The 21,297-nt window shown below is 53.0% G+C and overlaps 1 protein-coding gene and 1 long non-coding RNA gene across 3 annotated transcripts in view; both read right to left on the bottom strand.

Annotated features, from left to right (window-relative positions):
* RGP1 (RGP1 partner of RAB6A GEF complex) overlaps positions 1 to 21,297 on the bottom strand; it is a 62,100-nt gene that overhangs the window by 1,047 nt on the left and 39,756 nt on the right. The window contains exons 1-8 of one of the 2 annotated variants that reach the window (XM_075261400.1): positions 19,387 to 19,452; positions 12,350 to 12,477; positions 10,477 to 10,613; positions 8,677 to 8,760; positions 8,441 to 8,590; positions 5,409 to 5,555; positions 5,200 to 5,327; positions 4,876 to 5,053 (exon numbers count right to left, since the gene is read on the bottom strand). In XM_075261400.1, the coding sequence (XP_075117501.1) occupies positions 4,876 to 5,053; positions 5,200 to 5,327; positions 5,409 to 5,555; positions 8,441 to 8,590; positions 8,677 to 8,760; positions 10,477 to 10,613; positions 12,350 to 12,465 (940 nt within the window). In that variant the 5' untranslated portion in view covers positions 12,466 to 12,477; positions 19,387 to 19,452. Of the gene's footprint in view, positions 1 to 4,875; positions 5,054 to 5,199; positions 5,328 to 5,408; positions 5,556 to 8,440; positions 8,591 to 8,676; positions 8,761 to 10,476; positions 10,614 to 12,349; positions 12,478 to 19,386; positions 19,453 to 21,297 lie in introns of those variants that run through there. The other variant, XM_075261398.1, reaches the window with a different exon arrangement.
* Positions 894 to 1,659, bottom strand: LOC142186980 (uncharacterized). Its single transcript, XR_012712438.1, has 4 exons — positions 1,627 to 1,659; positions 1,469 to 1,520; positions 1,255 to 1,414; positions 894 to 1,200 (listed from the first exon to the last, which is right to left on the bottom strand). It is a non-coding gene; the product is annotated as an uncharacterized LOC142186980 (long non-coding RNA).

The following is a 21,297-nucleotide window of genomic DNA, read 5'->3' on the forward strand; positions in this document are numbered from 1 at the left end:
CTTCATAGCGTGTCCCCTCCAGCCAGTGTGGTCTGCCACCAATATATTACACCTTCATAGCGTGTCCCCTCCAGCCAGCGTGGTCTGCCACCAATATATTACACCTTCATAACACGTGTCCCCTCCAGCCAGCGTGGTCTGCCACCAATATATTACACCTTCATAGCGTGTCCCCTCCAGCCAGTGTGGTCTGCCACCAATATATTACACCTTCATAGCGTGTCCCCTCCAGCCAGCGTGGTCTGCCACCAATATATTACACCTTCATAGCGTGTCCCCTCCAGCCAGCGTGGTCTGCCACCAATATATTACACCTTCATAACACGTGTCCCCTCCAGCCAGCGTGGTCTGCCACCAATATATTACACCTTCATAGCGTGTCCCCTCCAGCCAGCGTGGTCTGCCACTAATATATTACACCTTCATAGCGTGTCCCCTCCAGCCAGCGTGGTCTGCCACTAATATATTACACCTTCATAGCGTGTCCCCTCCAGCCAGCGTGGTCTGCCACTAATATATTACACCTTCATAGCGTATCCCCGCCAGCCAGCGTGGTCTACCACCAATATATTACACCTTCATAGCGTGTCCCCTCCAGCCAGCGTGGTCTACCACCAATATATTACACCTTCATAGCGTGTCCCCTCCAGCCAGCGTGGTCTACCACCAATATATTACACCTTCATAGCGTATCCCCGCCAGCCAGCGTGGTCTACCACCAATATATTACACCTTCATAACGTGTCCCCTCCAGCCAGCGTGGTCTACCACCAATATATTACACCTTCATAGCGTGTCCCCTCCAGCCAGTGTGGTCTGCCACCAATATATTACACCTTCATAGCGTGTCCCCTCCAGCCAGTGTGGTCTGCCACTAATATATTACACCTTCATAACGTGTCCCCTCCAGCCAGCGTGGTCTGCCACCAATATATTACACCTTCATAACGTATCCCCGCCAGCCAGCGTGGTCTGCCACCAATATATTACACCTTCATAACGTGTCCCCTCCAGCCAGCGTGGTCTACCACCAATATATTACACCTTCATAACGTGTCCCCTCCAGCCAGTGTGGTCTGCCACCAATATATTACACCTTCATAGCGTGTCCCCTCCAGCCAGCGTGGTCTGCCACTAATATATTACACCTTCATAGCGTGTCCCCTCCAGCCAGCGTGGTCTACCACCAATATATTACACCTTCATAACACGTGTCCCCTCCAGCCAGTGTGGTCTGCCACTAATATATTACACCTTCATAGCGTGTCCCCTCCAGCCAGCGTGGTCTACCACCAATATATTACACCTTCATAACACGTGTCCCCTCCAGCCAGTGTGGTCTGCCACCAATATATTACACCTCCATAACACGTGTCCCCTCCAGCCAGCGTGGTCTACCACCAATATATTACACCTTCATAACACGTGTCCCCTCCAGCCAGTGTGGTCTGCCACCAATATATTACACCTCCATAACGTGTCCCCTCCAGCCAGCGTGGTCTGCCACCAATATATTACACCTTCATAACACGTGTCCCCTCCAGCCAGTGTGGTCTGCCACCAATATATTACACCTCCATAACATGCCCTCTCCAGCCAGCGTGGTCTGCCACCAATATATTACACCTACATAACGTGTCCCCTCCAGCCAGCGTGGTCTGCCACCAATATATTACACCTCCATATCCTCTGCAGACAGTGTGATATATCAGCTACACCCGTACACTATATGATCCCCATCACCAGGCCCTTCTGTATATCAGTAGGGGGGGCCCGTACACTATATGATCCCCATCACCAGGCCCTTCTGTATATCAGTAGGGGGGGCCCGTACACTATATGATCCCCATCACCAGGCCCTTCTGTATATCAGTAGGGGGGACCCGTACACTATATGATCCCCATCACCAGGCCCTTCTGTAAATCAGTAGGGGGGCCCGTACACTATATGATCCCCATCACCAGGCCCTTCTGTATATCAGTAGGGGGGGCCCGTACACTATATGATCCCCATCACCAGGCCCTTCTGTATATCAGTAGGGGGGCCCGTACACTATATGATCCCCATCATCAGGCCCTTCTGTATATCAGTAGGGGGGGACCGTACACTATATGATCCCCATCACCAGGCCCTTCTGTATATCAGTAGGGGGGCCCGTACACTATAGGATCCCCATCACCAGGCCCTTCTGTAAATCAGTAGGGGGGCCCGTACACTATATGATCCCTATCATCAGGCCCTTCTGTATATCAGTAGGGGGGGCCCGTACACTATATGATCCCCATCACCAGGCCCTTCTGTATATCAGTAGGGGGGGCCGTACACTATATGATCCCCATCACCAGGCCCTTCTGTATATCAGTAGGGGGGCCCGTACACTATAGGAGCCCCATCATCAGGCCCTTCTGTATATCAGTAGGGGGGGCCCGTACACTATATGATCCCCATCATCAGGCCCTTCTGTATATCAGTAGGGGGGCCCGTACACTATATGATCCCCAACACCAGGCCCTTCTGTATATCAGTAGGGGGGGCCCGTACACTATATGATCCCCATCACCAGGCCCTTCCGTATATCAGTAAGGGGGGCCCGTACACTATAGGATCCCCATCACCAGGCCCTTCTGTATATCAGTAGGGGGGGCCCGTACACTATAGGAGCCCCATCACCAGGCCCTTCTGTATATCAGTAGGGGGGCCCGTACACTATATGATCCCCATCACCAGGCCCTTCTGTATATCAGTAGGGGGGGCCCGTACACTATATGATCCCCATCATCAGGCCCTTCTGTATATCAGGAGAGGGGCCCGTACACTATATGATCCCCATCACCAGGCCCTTCCGTATATATCAGTAGGGGGGGCCCGTACACTATAGGATCCCCATCACCAGGCCCTTCTGTATATCAGGAGAGGGGCCCGTACACTATATGATCCCCATCACCAGGCCCTTCCGTATATCAGTAAGGGGGGCCCGTACACTATATGATCCCCATCACCAGGCCCTTCTGTATATCTGTAGGGGGGCCCGTACACTATATGATCCCCATCACCAGGCCCTTCCGTATATCAGTAAGGGGGGCCCGTACACTATATGATCCCCATCACCAGGCCCTTCCGTATATCAGTAAGGGGGGCCCGTACACTATATGATCCCCATCACCAGGCCCTTCCGTATATCTGTAGGGGGGCCCGTACACTATAGGATCCCCATCACCAGGCCCTTCTGTATATCAGTAGGGGGGCCCGTACACTATATGATCCCCATCACCAGGCCCTTCTGTATATCAGTAGGGGGGGCCCGTACTCTATAAGATCCCCATCACCAGGCCCTTCTGTATATCAGTAGGGGGGGCCCGTACACTATATGATCCCCATCATCAGGCCCTTCTGTATATCAGGAGAGGGGCCCGTACACTATATGATCCCCATCACCAGGCCCTTCCGTATATATCAGTAGGGGGGGCCCGTACACTATAGGATCCCCATCACCAGGCCCTTCTGTATATCAGGAGAGGGGCCCGTACACTATATGATCCCCATCACCAGGCCCTTCCGTATATCAGTAAGGGGGGCCCGTACACTATATGATCCCCATCACCAGGCCCTTCTGTATATCTGTAGGGGGGCCCGTACACTATATGATCCCCATCACCAGGCCCTTCCGTATATCAGTAAGGGGGGCCCGTACACTATATGATCCCCATCACCAGGCCCTTCCGTATATCAGTAAGGGGGGCCCGTACACTATATGATCCCCATCACCAGGCCCTTCCGTATATCTGTAGGGGGGCCCGTACACTATAGGATCCCCATCACCAGGCCCTTCCGTATATCAGTAGGGGGGGCCCGTACACTATATGATCCCCATCACCAGGCCCTTCTGTATATCTGTAGGGGGGGCCCGTACACTATAGGATCCCCATCACCAGGCCCTTCCGTATATCAGTAAGGGGGGCCGTACACTATATGATCCCCATCACCAGGCCCTTCCGTATATCAGTAGGGGGGGCCCGTACACTATAGGATCCCCATCACCAGGCCCTTCCGTATATCAGTAGGGGGGGCCCGTACACTATATGATCCCCATCACCAGGCCCTTCTGTATATCTGTAGGGGGGGCCCGTACACTATATGATCCCCATCACCAGGCCCTTCTGTATATCTGTAGGGGGGGCCCGTACACTATAGGATCCCCATCACCAGGCCCTTCTGTATATCTGTAGGGGGGGCCCGTACACTATAGGATCCCCATCACCAGGCCCTTCTGTATATCAGGAGAGGGGCCCGTACACTATATGATCCCCATCACCAGGCCCTTCCGTATATCAGTAGGGGGGGCCCGTACACTATATGATCCCCATCACCAGGCCCTTCTGTATATCAGGAGAGGGGCCCGTACACTATATGATCCCCATCACCAGGCCCTTCCGTATATCAGTAAGGGGGGCCCGTACACTATAGGATCCCCATCACCAGGCCCTTCTGTATATCTGTAGGGGGGGCCCGTACACTATATGATCCCCATCACCAGGCCCTTCCGTATATCAGTAGGGGGGGCCCGTACACTATATGATCCCCATCACCAGGCCCTTCTGTATATCAGGAGAGGGGCCCGTACACTATATGATCCCCATCACCAGGCCCTTCCGTATATCAGTAAGGGGGGCCCGTACACTATAGGATCCCCATCACCAGGCCCTTCTGTATATCTGTAGGGGGGCCCGTACACTATAGGATCCCCATCACCAGGCCCTTCCGTATATCAGTAAGGGGGGCCCGTACACTATAGGATCCCCATCACCAGGCCCTTCTGTATATCAGGAGGGGGGGCCCGTACTCTATAGGAGTTTCGTCATCAGTGCGCCACTAACCAATATTGGTGCTGAAGCCGGGGCAGGAGCTGAGGGGCACTGGCAGGCTGAAGTGACTGCAGGCCGTGTGCAGGCAGGACTCGTGGTGCTGAGCGTGGGTACTGATGGAGAGCGGCTGTGCACGAGAACGCCTGTACTCCTCTTGAACACTCTCCTCAGTCTGAAGAGACACCGAATACTGCAAAGAGAGGAAGAGCCGAGAGTCAACCGCAATACCGGAGGAAGGGGAAAGCCAAAATGTGTGGAAGGCTGAGCCCTGGGGGCCCAAGGTACAGAACTATCAGGAACTGTGACAAGGGGGAGGATGATGGTTTGACCTCTCACCTGTAGACACGGGATCTCGCCTTCCGTGAAGTTGAAGGTTCCGATCACGTCTTCACCGATCTTATACACAGTCTTAAATATACAGAAGGTTCCGACGCGGCCGCGAGCGTTACTGATGTTGTACTGGTCTGCAGAGGGAGAAGAAACGTTGTACTGACCACAGGAACTACTGAGGGCCATTACACCTACAAACTGTGCTCTCCACTCACGTAGAGTCCTCCGCGAGGTGATGCTCATCAGGATTTCTACGGCAGAGTCCAAGAGTCGCGAATCTTTCTTACAGATATCGTCATCATCCAGGAATGGGTTGGAAGGAGCAAAATCATCCTCGTGTAACGGCTGAAAACCCTGCAGAGCTGAGACAGAGACAAGCGGGACAGTGTGAACAGGACCCGAGTGAGGAGACAACCACCTGCCGGACAGTGTAAACAGGACCCGAGTGAGGAGACAACCACCTGCCGGACAGTGTGAACAGGACCCGAGTGAGGAGACAACCACCTGCCGGACAGTGTGAACAGGACCCGAGTGAGGAGACAACCACCTGCCGGACAGTGTGAACAGGACCCGAGTGAGGAGACAACCACCTGCCGGACAGTGTGAAAAGGACCCAGGTGAGGAGACAACCACCGGCGGGACAGTGTGAAAAGGACCCAGGTGAGGAGACAACCACCGGCGGGACAGTGTGAAAAGGACCCAGGTGAGGAGACAACCACCGGCGGGACAGTGTGAAAAGGACCCGAGTGTGCAGACAGAGACCGGCGGGACAGTGTGAACAGGACCCAGGTGAGGAGACAACCACCTGCCGGACAGTGTGAAAAGGACCCGAGTGAGGAGACAACCACCTGCCGGACAGTGTGAACAGGACCCGAGTGAGGAGACAACCACCTGCCGGACAGTGTGAAAAGGACCCGAGTGTGCAGACAGAGACAAGCGGGACAGTGTGAACAGGACCCGAGTGAGGAGACAACCACCTGCCGGACAGTGTGAACAGGACCCGAGTGAGGAGACAACCACCTGCCGGACAGTGTGAACAGGACCCGAGTGAGGAGACAACCACCTGCCGGACAGTGTGAACAGGACCCGAGTGAGGAGACAACCACCTGCCGGACAGTGTGAACAGGACCCGAGTGAGGAGACAACCACCTGCCGGACAGTGTGAACAGGACCCGAGTGAGGAGACAACCGCCTGCCGGACAGTGTGAACAGGACCCGAGTGAGGAGACAACCACCTGCCGGACAGTGTGAACAGGACCCGAGTGAGGAGACAACCACCTGCCGGACACTGTGAACAGGACCCGAGTGAGGAGACAACCACCTGCCGGACAGTGTGAAAAGGACCCGAGTGAGGAGACAACCACCTGCCGGACAGTGTGAAAAGGACCCGAGTGAGGAGACAACCACCTGCCGGACAGTGTGAACAGGACCCGAGTGAGGAGACAACCACCTGCCGGACAGTGTGAACAGGATCCGAGTGAGGAGACAACCACCGGCGGGACAGTGTGAACAGGACCCGAGTGAGGAGACAACCACCGGCGGGACAGTGTGAACAGGACCCGAGTGAGGAGACAACCACCTGCCGGACAGTGTGAACAGGACCCGAGTGAGGAGACAACCACCTGCCGGACAGTGTGAACAGGACCCAAGAGGGGTAATACTCTCAATGCAAGGGGGGTAGAGGGGGCACACGAGAGGGGTCATACTCCTAGTATAAGGGGGATAGAGGGGGCCCACGAGAGGGGTCATACTCCTAGTATAAGGGGGATAGAGGGGGGCACACAAGAGGGGTCATACTCCTAGTATAAGGGGGATAGAGGGGGCACACGAGATGGGTCATACTCCTAGTATAAGGGGGATAGAGAGGTCACACGAGAGGGGTCATACTCCTAGTATAAGGGGGATAGAGGGGTCACACGAGAGGGGTCATACTCCTAGTATAAGGGGATAGAGGGGGCCCACGAGAGGGGTCATACTCCTAGTATAAGGGGGATAGAGGGGGCACATGAGATGGGTCATACTCCTAGTATAAGGGGGATAGAGGGGGCACACGAGAGGGGTCATACTCCTAGTATAAGGGGATAGAGGGGGCACACGAGAGGGGTCATACTCCTAGTATAAGGGGGATAGAGGGGGCACATGAGAGGGGTCATACTCCTAGTATAAGGGGATAGAGGGGGCACACGAGAGGGGTCATACTCCTAGTATAAGGGGGATAGAGGGGTCACACGAGAGGGGTCATACTCCTAGTATAAGGGGATAGAGGGGGCCCACGAGAGGGGTCATACTCCTAGTATAAGGGGGATAGAGGGGGCACATGAGATGGGTCATACTCCTAGTATAAGGGGGATAGAGGGGGCACACGAGAGGGGTCATACTCCTAGTATAAGGGGATAGAGGGGGCACACGAGAGGGGTCATACTCCTAGTATAAGGGGGATAGAGGGGGCACATGAGATGGGTCATACTCCTAGTATAAGGGGGATAGAGGGGGCACACGAGAGGGGTCATACTCCTAGTATAAGGGGATAGAGGGGGCACACGAGAGGGGTCATACTCCTAGTATAAGGGGGATAGAGAGGTCACACGAGAGGGGTCATACTCCTAGTATAAGGGGGATAGAGGGGGCCCACGAGAGAGGTCATACTCCTAGTATAAGGGGGATAGAGGGGGCCCACGAGAGGGGTCATACTCCTAGTATAAGGGGGATAGAGGGGGCACACGAGAGGGGTCATACTCCTAGTATAAGGGGGATAGAGGGGGCACACGAGAGGGGTCATACTCCTAGTATAAGGGGGATAGAGGGGGCACACGAGAGGGGTCATACTCCTAGTATAAGGGGGATAGAGGGGGCACACGAGAGGGGTCATACTCCTAGTATAAGGGGGATAGAGGGGGCCCACGAGAGGGGTCATACTCCTAGTATAAGGGGGATAGAGGGGGCCCACGAGAGGGGTCATACTCCTAGTATAAGGGGGATAGAGGGGGCCCACGAGAGGGGTCATACTCCTAGTATAAGGGGGATAGAGGGGGCACATGAGAGGGGTCATACTCCTAGTATAAGGGGGATAGAGGGGGCACATGAGAGGGGTCATACTCCTAGTATAAGGGGGATAGAGGGGGCACATGAGAGGGGTCATACTCCTAGTATAAGGGGGATAGCGGGGGCACATGAGAGGGGTCATACTCCTAGTATAAGGGGGATAGAGGGGGCACATGAGAGGGGTCATACTCCCTGTAATTCTCACCATTCAACAACAGGACACGAAACGGCAGGCGTAGCAGCTGGATGGGGCAGTTCACCCTCTGACAGCCAATGGTCAGCTTGTAAACGTATTTAACCGACTGGCCCCTAAAAGATGGGGGAGCCGTGAGGGGCAGCGTCTCACTGTAGGAATCTGAAATGAGAAAATCCACGTCACCTACAGGGGGCGGCAATGAGCAGTGACACCACATCATCACCGCCTCCCCCACACATACTTACATGACTTGGTCTCTCCGGGGTCCAGGCGCAGGTCACAAAATAAGATCTTGGGCGGAGTAGAAAGTATGCACTGCCCCCGCTCACCTATAGGAGGAAAGGGGAAGATCAGAAGGAGCAGCAGGCGGGGGTGAGGACCAGCAGCAGGGGGTGGCAGGAGGAGCACAGTAGGGGGGCCCAGGAGGAGGAGGAGGAGCAGGCGGGGGTGAGGACCAGCAGCAGGGGGTGGCAGGAGGAGCACAGCAGGGAGGCCCAGGAGGAAGAGGAGGAGCAGGCGGGGGTGAGGACCAGCAGCAAGGGGGTAGTAGAAGGAGCACAGCAGGGGGGCCCAGGAGGAGCACAGCAGGGGGGCCCAGGAGGAGCACAGCAGGGGGGCCCAGGAGGAGGAGGAGGAGCAGCAGCAAGGGAGTAGTAGAAGGAGCACAGCAGGGGGGCCCAGGAGGAGGAGGAGGAGCAGGCGGGGGTGAGGACCAGCAGCAAGGGGGTAGTAGAAGTAGCACAGCAGGGAGGCCCAGGAGGAGCACAGCAGGGGGGCCCAGGAGGAGGAGCACAGCAGGGGAGTAGTAGAAGGAGCACAGCAGGGGGGCCCAGGAGGAGGAGGAGCAGCAGCAAGGGGGTAGTAGAAGGAGCACAGCAGGGGAGTAGTAGAAGGAGCACAGCAGGGGGGCCCAGGAGGAGGAGGAGCAGCAGCAAGGGGGTAGTAGAAGGAGCACAGCAGGGGGGCCCAGGAGGAGGAGGAGCAGCAGCAAGGGGGTAGTAGAAGGAGCACAGCAGGGGGGCCCAGGAGGAGGAGGAGCAGCAGCAAGGGGGTAGTAGAAGGAGCACAGCAGGGGGGCCCAGGAGGAGGAGGAGCAGCAGCAAGGGGGTAGTAGAAGGAGCACAGCAGGGGGGCCCAGGAGGAGGAGGAGCAGCAGCAAGGGGGTAGTAGAAGGAGCACAGCAGGGGGGCCCAGGAAAAGCACAGCAGGGGGGCCCAGGAGGAGGAGCAGGCGGGGATGAGGACCAGCAGCAAGGGGGTAGTAGAAGGAGCACAGCAGGGGGGCCCAGGAAAAGCACAGCAGGGGGGCCCAGGAGGAGCAGCAGCAAGGGGGTAGTAGAAGGAGCACAGCAGGAGGGCCCAGGAGGAGGAGGAGCAGCAGCAGGGGGGCCCAGGAGGAGCACAGCAGGGGGGCCCAGGAGGAGGAGCAGCAGCAGCAAGGGGGTAGTAGAAGGAGCACAGCAGGGGGGGCCCAGGAGGAGGAGCACAGCAGGGGGGGCCCAGGAGGAGGAGCACAGCAGGGGGGCCCAGGAGGAGGAGCACAGCAGGGGGGCCCAGGAGGAGGAGCAGCAGCAAGGGGGTAGTAGAAGGAGCACAGCAGGGGGGCCCAGCAGGAGGGCCCAGGAGGAGCACAGCAGGGGGGCCCAGGAGGAGGAGGAGCAGCAGCAAGGGGGTAGTAGAAGGAGCACAGCAGGGGGGCCCAGGAGGAGCACAGCAGGGGGGCCCAGGAGAAAGAGGAACATGAGCAGCAGGTGGGGGTGAGGACCAGCAGCAAGGGGGTAGTAGAAGGAGCACAGGAGGAGGAGGAGGGCCCAGGACTAGCAGCAGGCAGGGGTGAGGACCAGCAGAAGCAGGTGGTAGAAGAAGCACGGCAGGGGGGCCCAGGAGGAGCACGGCAGGGGGGCCCAGGAGGAGAAGCAGGCAGGAGTGAGGACCAGCAGCAGGAGGCAGTAGGAGAAGCACAGCAGGGGGGCCCAGAAGGAGAAGCAGCAGCAGCAGGGGGTGGAAGGAGGAGCAGCAGGAGAAGCAAGGGGGCGCCATGCTCACCTCTGTTAGGGATGAACACGGTCTCGTTCTCAGCCTGCACGTCTTGCTGCGGCTCCTCACTGGCCGGTAGTTGCACTCTGCTGTCACTAGCGTGAAACTGGCAATGTATCTGAGCGCTGGCCCAGGCCAAGGTCTCACTGCAAGAGACGGACGACTACACTCAGCAGAGAGGTCTATAGCGTGTGCGTGCAGCCATGTATGTAGTATGTAGGGTAGGCGGGCGGAAGGGGAGGAGAAGTGGGTGGGGCACTAATGAATACAGGGAAGAGGGGGTGAAATAATGCCCCACACTCAGTATAATGCCCCACCCGTGCCCCCACACAGTATAATGCCCCACCCATGCCGCCACACTCAGTACAATGCCCCACCAGTGTCCCCACACTCAGTATAACGCCCCACCAGTGTCCCCACACTCAGTATAACGCCCCACCAGTGCCCCCACACTCAGTACAATGCCCCACCCGTGCCCCCACACAGTATAATGCCCCACCCGTGCCCCCACACAGTATAATGCCCCACCCGTGCCGCCACACACAGTACAATGCCCCACCCGTGCCCCCACACTCAGTATAATGCCCCACCAGTGCCCCCACACTCAGTACAATGCCCCACCAGTGCCCCCACACTCAGTATAATGCCCCACCAGTGCCCCCACACTCAGTATAATGCCCCACCAGTGCCCCCACACTCAGTACAATGCCCCACCAGTGCCCCCACACTCAGTATAATGCCCCACCAGTGCCCCCACACTCAGTACAATGCCCCACACGTGCCCCCACACTCAGTACAATGCCCCACACGTGCCCCCACACTCAGTACAATGCCCCACCAGTGCCCCCACACTCAGTACAATGCCCCACCAGTGCCCCCACACTCAGTATAATGCCCCACCAGTGCCCCCACACTCAGTACAATGCCCCACACGTGCCCCCACACTCAGTACAATGCCCCACACGTGCCCCCACACTCAGTACAATGCCCCACCCGTGCCCCCACACTCAGTACAATGCCCCACCCGTGCCCCCACACTCAGTACAATGCCCCACCAGTGCCCCCACACTCAGTACAATGCCCCACCAGTGCCCCCACACTCAGTACAATGCCCCACCAGTGCCCCCACACTCAGTACAATGCCCCACCAGTGCCCCCACACTCAGTATAATGCCCCACCAGTGCCCCCACACTCAGTATAATGCCCCACCAGTGTCCCCACACTCAGTATAATGCCCCACCAGTGCCCCCACACTCAGTACAATGCCCCACCAGTGCCCCCACACTCAGTACAATGCCCCACCAGTGCCCCCACACTCAGTACAATGCCCCACCAGTGCCCCCACACTCAGTATAATGCCCCACCAGTGTCCCCACACTCAGTATAATGCCCCACCAGTGCCCCCACACTCAGTATAATGCCCCACCAGTGCCCCCACACTCAGTATAATGCCCCACCAGTGCCCCCACACTCAGTACAATGCCCCACCAGTGCCCCCACACTCAGTACAATGCCCCACCAGTGCCCCCACACTCAGTATAATGCCCCACCAGTGCCCCCACACTCAGTATAATGCCCCACCAGTGCCCCCACACTCAGTATAATGCCCCACCAGTGCCCCCACACTCAGTATAATGCCCCACACGTGCCCCCTCCGCTCTATTAGACCGGCAGAGAAAGGTAAATCACTATAAACTGTTTTTCTGTGTTTTTCTCATCTTATAGCCCAGAATATAGCGGTAAGTCCTGGGAGCGCAGGGGGCGGAGCGTCTGATATATAGGAGGAGGGGGCAGGGAGATATGCTATTAACCTGTCAGTGCCCACAGCACAAGAGACTTCACTGACCCTTACACCATATTTGGGGGAGGGGCTGCACTTACCTGCTGGCGGAGGTCGAGAGCGCTGACAATGGGTTAGTGAAGGTGACAACACACTCCAGGACCTCCCCGGCCAAGAAGACCGGACCCCGCAGCAGCTTAGCCACAACCTCAATCATCCTGGAGAAGACCTGAAGAGAGAGAGGAGAATGCCTGACCCAGGAGCTGACAATCTAATCTCTATATCACACACAATGTATCACTCCCATCATCCCTGACCCCAGGAGCTGACACTCTAATCTCTATATCACACACACAATGTATCACTCCCATCATCCCTGACCCCAGGAGCTGACAATCTAATCTCTATATCACACACAATGTATCACCCCCATCATCCCTGACCCCAGGAGCTGACACTCTAATCTCTATATCACACACAATGTATCACCCCCATCATCCCTGACCCCAGGAGCTGACAATCTAATCTCTATATCACACACAATGTATCACTCCCATCATCCCTGACCCCAGGAGCTGACAATCTAATCTCTATATCACACACACAATGTATCACTCCCATCATCCCTGAGCCCAGGAGCTGACACTCTAATCTCTATATCACACACAATGTATCACTCCCATCATCCCTGACCCCAGGAGCTGACACTCTAATCTCTATATCACACACAATGTATCACTCCCATCATCCCTGACCCCAGGAGCTGACAATCTAATCTCTATATCACACACAATGTATCACTCCCATCATCCCTGACCCCAGGAGCTGACAATCTAATCTCTATATCACACACAATGTATCACTCCCATCATCCCTGACCCCAGGAGCTGACACTCTAATCTCTATATCACACAATGTATCACTCCCATCATTCCTGACCCCAGGAGCTGACAATCTAATCTCTATATCACACACAATGTATCACTCCCATCATCCCTGACCCCAGGAGCTGACAATCCAATCTCTATATCACACACAATGTATCACTCCCATCATCCCTGACCCCAGGAGCTGACAATCTAATCTCTATATCACACACACAATGTATCACTCCCATCATCCCTGACCCCAGGAGCTGACACTCTAATCTCTATATCACACATAATGTATCACTCCCATCATCCCTGACCCCAGGAGCTGACAATCTAATCTCTATATCACACAATGTATCACTCCCATCATCCCTGACCCCAGGAGCTGACAATCTAATCTCTATATCACACAATGTATCACTCCCATCATCCCTGACCCCAGGAGCTGACAATCTAATCTCTATATCACACACAATGTATCACTCCCATCATCCCTGACCCCAGGAGCTGACAATCTAATCTCTATATCACACAATGTATCACTCCCATCATCCCTGACCCAGGAGCTGACAATCTAATCTCTATATCACACACAATGTATCACTCCCATCATCCCTGACCCCAGGAGCTGACAATCTAATCTCTATATCACACACACAATGTATCACTCCCATCATTCCTGACCCCAGGAGCTGACAATCTAATCTCTATATCACACACAATGTATCACTCCCATCATCCCTGACCCCAGGAGCTGACACTCTAATCTCTATATCACACACAATGTATCACTCCCATCATTCCTGACCCCAGGAGCTGACACTCTAATCTCTATATCACACACAATGTATCACTCCCATCATTCCTGACCCCAGGAGCTGACACTCTAATCTCTATATCACACACAATGTATCACTCCCATCATTCCTGACCCCAGGAGCTGACACTCTAATCTCTATATCACACACAATGTATCACTCCCATCATCCCTGACCCCAGGAGCTGACACTCTAATCTCTATATCACACACAATGTATCACTCCCATCATCCCTGACCCCAGGAGATGACACTCTAATCTCTATATCACACAATGTATCACTCCCATCATCCCTGACCCCAGGAGCTGACACTCTAATCTCTATATCACACACAATGTATCACTCCCATCATCCCTGACCCCAGGAGCTGACAATCTAATCTCTATATCACACACACAATGTATCACTCCCATCATCCCTGACCCCAGGAGCTGACAATCTAATCTCTATATCACACATAATGTATCACTCCCATCATCCCTGACCCCAGGAGCTGACACTCTAATCTCTATATCACACATAATGTATCACTCCCATCATCCCTGACCCCAGGAGCTGACAATCTAATCTCTATATCACACACAATGTATCACCCCCATCATCCCTGACCCCAGGAGCTGACAATCTAATCTCTATATCACACAATGTATCACCCCCATCATCCCTGACCCCAGGAGCTGACACTCTAATCTCTATATCACACACAATGTATCACTCCCATCATCCCTGACCCCAGGAGCTGACAATCTAATCTCTATATCACACACAATGTATCACCCCCATCATCCCTGACCCCAGGAGCTGACAATCTAATCTCTATATCACACAATGTATCACCCCCATCATCCCTGACCCCAGGAGCTGACACTCTAATCTCTATATCACACACAATGTATCACTCCCATCATCCCTGACCCCAGGAGCTGACAATCTAATCTCTATATCACACACAATGTATCACCCCCATCATCCCTGACCCCAGGAGCTGACAATCTAATCTCTATATCACACAATGTATCACCCCCATCATCCCTGACCCCAGGAGCTGACACTCTAATCTCTATATCACACATAATGTATCACTCCCATCATCCCTGACCCCAGGAGCTGACAATCTAATCTCTATATCACACACAATGTATCACTCCCATCATCCCTGACCCCAGGAGCTGACAATCTAATCTCTATATCACACACACAATGTATCACTCCCATCATCCCTGACCCCAGGAGCTGACAATCTAATCTCTATATCACACACACAATGTATCACTCCCATCATCCCTGACCCCAGGAGCTGACAATCTAATCTGTATATCACACAATGTATCACTCCCATCATCCCTGACCCCAGGAGCTGACAATCTAATCTCTATATCACACAATGTATCACTCCCATCATCCCTGACCCCAGGAGCTGACAATCTAATCTCTATATCACACAATGTATCACTCCCATCATCCCTGACCCCAGGAGCTGACACTCTAATCTCTATATCACACACAATGTATCACTCCCATCATCCCTGACCCCAGGAGCTGACAATCTAATCTCTATATCACACACAATGTATCACTCCCATCATCCATGACCCAGGAGCTGACACTCTAATCTCTATATCACACAATGTATCACTCCCATCATCCCTGACCCCAGGAGCTGACAATCTAATCTCTATATCACACAATGTATCACTCCCATCATCCCTGACCCCAGGAGCTGACACTCTAATCTCTATATCACACACAATGTATCACTCCCATCATCCCTGACCCCAGGAGCTGACAATCTAATCTCTATATCACACATAATGTATCACTCCCATCATCCCTGACCCCAGGAGCTGACACTCTAATCTCTATATCACACACAATGTATCACTCCCATCATCCCTGACCCCAGGAGCTGACAATCTAATCTCTATATCACACACACAATGTATCACTCCCATCATCCCTGACCCAGGAGCTGACACTCTAATCTCTATATCACACAATGTATCACTCCCATCATCCCTGACCCCAGGAGCTGACACTCTAATCTCTATATCACACACAATGTATCACTCCCATCATCCCTGACCCCAGGAGCTGACAATCTAATCTCTATATCACACACAATGTATCACTCCCATCATCCCTGACCCCAGGAGCTGACACTCTAATCTCTATATCACACACACAATGTATCACTCCCATCATCCCTGACCCCAGGAGCTGACAATCTAATCTCTATATCACACACAATGTATCACTCCCATCATCCCTGACCCCAGGAGCTGACAATCTAATCTCTATATCACACACAATGTATCACTCCCATCATCCCTGACCCCAGGAGCTGACAATCTAATCTCTATATCACACACAATGTATCACTCCCATCATCCCTGACCCCAGGAGCTGACAATCTAATCTCTATATCACACACAATGTATCACCCCCATCATCCCTGACCCCAGGAGCTGACAATCTAATCTCTATATCACACAATGTATCACTCCCATCATCCCTGACCCCAGGAGCTGACAATCTAATCTCTATATCACACACAATGTATCACTCCCATCATCCCTGACCCCAGGAGCTGACAATCTAATCTCTATATCACACACAATGTATCACTCCCATCATCCCTGACCCCAGGAGCTGACACTCTAATCTCTATATCACACACAATGTATCACCCCCATCATCCCTGACCCCAGGAGCTGACAATCTAATCTCTATATCACACAATGTATCACTCCCATCATCCCTGACCCCAGGAGCTGACAATCTAATCTCTATATCACACACACAATGTATCACTCCCATCATTCCTGACCCCAGGAGCTGACACTCTAATCTCTATATCACACACAATGTATCACTCCCATCATCCCTGACCCCAGGAGCTGACACTCTAATCTCTATATCACACACACAATGTATCACTCCCATCATCCCTGACCCCAGGAGATGACACTCTAATCTCTATATCACACAATGTATCACTCCCATCATCCCTGACCCCAGGAGCTGACACTCTAATCTCTATATCACACACAATGTATCACTCCCATCATCGCTGACCCCAGGAGCTGACAATCTAATCTCTATATCACACACAATGTATCACTCCCATCATCCCTGACCCCAGGAGCTGACACTCTAATCTCTATATCACACACAATGTATCACTCCCATCATCCCTGACCTCAGGAGCTGACACTCTAATCTCTATATCACACACAATGTATCACTCCCATCATCCCTGACCCCAGGAGCTGACACTCTAATCTCTATATCACACACAATGTATCACTCCCATCATCGCTGACCCCAGGAGCTGACAATCTAATCTCTATATCACACACAATGTATCACTCCCATCATCCCTGACCCCAGGAGCTGACAATCTAATCTCTATATCACACAATGTATCACTCCCATCATCCCTGACCCCAGGAGCTGACAATCTAATCTCTATATCACACAATGTATCACTCCCATCATCCCTGACCCCAGGAGCTGACAATCTAATCTCTATATCACACACAATGTATCACTCCCATCATCCCTGACCCCAGGAGCTGACAATCTAATCTCTATATCACACACACAATGTATCACTCCCATCATCCCTGACCCCAGGAGCTGACAATCTAATCTCTATATCACACACACAATGTATCACTCCCATCATCCCTGACCCCAGGAGCTGACAATCTAATCTCTATATCACACACACAATGTATCACTCCCATCATCCCTGACCCCAGGAGCTGACAATCTAATCTGTATATCACACAATGTATCACTCCCATCATCCCTGACCCCAGGAGCTGACACTCTAATCTCTATATCACACACAATGTATCACTCCCATCATCCCTGACCCCAGGAGCTGACAATCTAATCTGTATATCACACACACAATGTATCACTCCCATCATCCCTGACCCCAGGAGCTGACAATCTAATCTCTATATCACACACAATGTATCACTCCCATCATCCCTGACCCCAGGAGCTGACAATCTAATCTCTATATCACACAATGTATCACTCCCATCATCCCTGACCCCAGGAGCTGACAATCTAATCTCTATATCACACAATGTATCACTCCCATCATCCCTGACCCCAGGAGCTGACACTCTAATCTCTATATCACACACAATGTATCACTCCCATCATCCCTGACCCCAGGAGCTGACAATCTAATCTCTATATCACACATAATGTATCACTCCCATCATCCCTGACCCCAGGAGCTGACACTCTAATCTCTATATCACACACAATGTATCACTCCCATCATCCCTGACCCCAGGAGCTGACAATCTAATCTCTATATCACACACAATGTATCACTCCCATCATCCCTGACCCCAGGAGCTGACACTCTAATCTCTATATCACACACAATGTATCACTCCCATCATCCCTGACCCCAGGAGCTGACAATCTAATCTCTATATCACACACAATGTATCACCCCCATCATCCCTGACCCCAGGAGCTGACAATCTAATCTCTATATCACACACAATGTATCACCCCCATCATCCCTGACCCCAGGAGCTGACAATCTAATCTCTATATCACACAATGTATCACTCCCATCATCCCTGACCCCAGGAGCTGACACTCTAATCTCTATATCACACACAATGTATCACTCCCATCATCCCTGACCCCAGGAGCTGACACTCTAATCTCTATATCACACACACAATGTATCACTCCCATCATCCCTGACCCCAGGAGCTGACACTCTAATCTCTATATCACACAATGTATCACTCCCATCATCCCTGACCCCAGGAGCTGACAATCTAATCTCTATATCACACATAATGTATCACTCCCATCATCCCTGACCCCAGGAGCTGACACTCTAATCTCTATATCACACACAATGTATCACTCCCATCATCCCTGACCCCAGGAGCTGACAATCTAATCTCTATATCACACACAATGTATCACTCCCATCATCCCTGACCCCAGGAGCTGACAATCTAATCTCTATATCACACACAATGTATCACTCCCATCATCCCTGACCCCAGGAGCTGACAATCTAATCTCTATATCACACACACAATGTATCACTCCCATCATCCCTGACCCCAGGAGCTGACACTCTAATCTCTATATCACACACACAATGTATCACTCCCATCACCCCTGACCCCAGGAGCTGACACTCTAATCTCTATATCACACAATGTATCACTCCCATCATCCCTGACCCCAGGAGCTGACAATCTAATCTCTATATCACACACAATGTATCACTCCCATCATCCCTGACCCCAGGAGCTGACAATCTAATCTCTATATCACACACAATGTATCACTCCCATCATCCCTGACCCCAGGAGCTGACACTCTAGCCCCTATATACTCTTCGGCCTGTGTATATACTATACTGATATCGGGCCGGTATAACTCACGATCAGCCGCGTCCTCTGTATTACACCACAGCGCCCCCCGCTCTTCCCGGAAGTGGTACGCTCCAGTCAGACACTTGCCGCCTTTGTCACGCCCATCCAATGATTTAGGCCTGTAAGCCCCGCCTTTTGAACGCATTTGTTCCCGCCCACTTCTACACTCTCTCCTCCCTACAGTCAGTTAAAAATCCACTTGTACGCAGGCGCAGTGCAGTGCAGGCGTCTGTCCGTGCGCGGAGTCTCTGGCCGCCATGTCTCTGAAGACCAGGCCTTCGTTCTTTTTAACCTCAGAATCGCAAACAACATGGCTGTGAGTGGGAGACATTTATACCTCACAGCTATGGCTCTAGGTTTGAGTGGAGATTTGGTTTCTCCTTACGCCGGTAACTGAGAGCTAGGAAAAGGCTTAGACATCCCAAGAAGAAAGAGACAGCCTGACAAGAGACAGCTGGGAAGAGGTAAGGAGTGTGGAGAGAGACTGTGCTGCAAGAGAAGGAGACCGCTGAGGGAAAGAGACAGACCGGAGAGGAAGAGACACCTGAGGGAAAGAGACAGACCGGAGAGGAAGAGACACCTGAGGGAAAGAGACAGACTGGAGAGGAAGAGACACCTGAGGGAAAGAGACAGACTGGAGAGGAAGAGAGTCCTGAGGGAAAGAGACACCTGAGGGAAAGAGACAGACTGGAGAGGAAGAGACACCTGAGGGAAAGAGAAAAACTGGAGAGGAAGAGAGTCCTGAGGGAAAGAGACAGACTGGAGAGGAAGAGACACCTGAGGGAAAGAGACAGACCGGAGAGGAAGAGAGTCCTGAGGGAAAGAGACAGACTGGAGAGGAAGAGACACCTGAGGGAAAGAGACAGACCGGAGAGGAAGAGACACCTGAGGGAAAGAGACAGACCAGAGAGGAAGAGACACCTGAGGGAAAGAGACAGACTGGAGAGGAAGAGAGTCCTGAGGGAAAGAGACAGACCGGAGAGGAAGAGAGTCCTGAGGGAAAGAGACAGACCGGAGAGGAAGAGAGTCCTGAGGGAAAGAGACAGACCGGAGAGGAAGAGACACCTGAGGGAAAGAGACAGACCAGAGAGGAAGAGACACCTGAGGGAAAGAGACAGACCGGAGAGGAAGAGACACCTGAGAGAAAGAGACAGACCGGAGAGGAAGAGACACCTGAGGGAAAGAGACAGACCGGAGAGGAAGAGACACCTGAGGGGAAGAGACAGACTGGAGAGGAAGAGAGTCCTGAGGGAAAGAGACACCTGAGGGAAAGAGACAGACTGGAGAGGAAGAGACACCTGAGGGAAAGAGAAAAACTGGAGAGGAAGAGAGTCCTGAGGGAAAGAGACAGACTGGAGAGGAAGAGACACCTGAGGGAAAGAGACAGACCGGAGAGGAAGAGACACCTGAGGGAAAGAGACAGACCAGAGAGGAAGAGACACCTGAGGGAAAGAGACAGACTGGAGAGGAAGAGAGTCCTGAGGGAAAGAGACAGACCGGAGAGGAAGAGAGTCCTGAGGGAAAGAGACAGACCGGAGAGGAAGAGACACCTGAGGGAAAGAGACAGACTGGAGAGGAAGAGACACCTGAGGGAAAGAGACAGACCGGAGAGGAAGAGACACCTGAGGGAAAGAGACAGACCGGAGAGGAAGAGACACCTGAGGGAAAGAGACAGACCGGAGAGGAAGAGACACCTGAGGGAAAGAGACAGACTGGAGAGGAAGAGACACCTGAGGGAAAGAGACAGACTGGAGAGGAAGAGAGTCCTGAGGGAAAGAGACACCTGAGGGAAAGAGACAGACTGGAGAGGAAGAGACACCTGAGGGAAAGAGAAAAACTGGAGAGGAAGAGAGTCCTGAGGGAAAGAGACAGACTGGAGAGGAAGAGACACCTGAGGGAAAGAGACAGACCGGAGAGGAA

This window comes from Leptodactylus fuscus, unplaced genomic scaffold, assembly GCF_031893055.1.
Source record: "Leptodactylus fuscus isolate aLepFus1 unplaced genomic scaffold, aLepFus1.hap2 HAP2_SCAFFOLD_124, whole genome shotgun sequence".
Lineage (NCBI taxonomy): Eukaryota > Metazoa > Chordata > Amphibia > Anura > Leptodactylidae > Leptodactylus > Leptodactylus fuscus.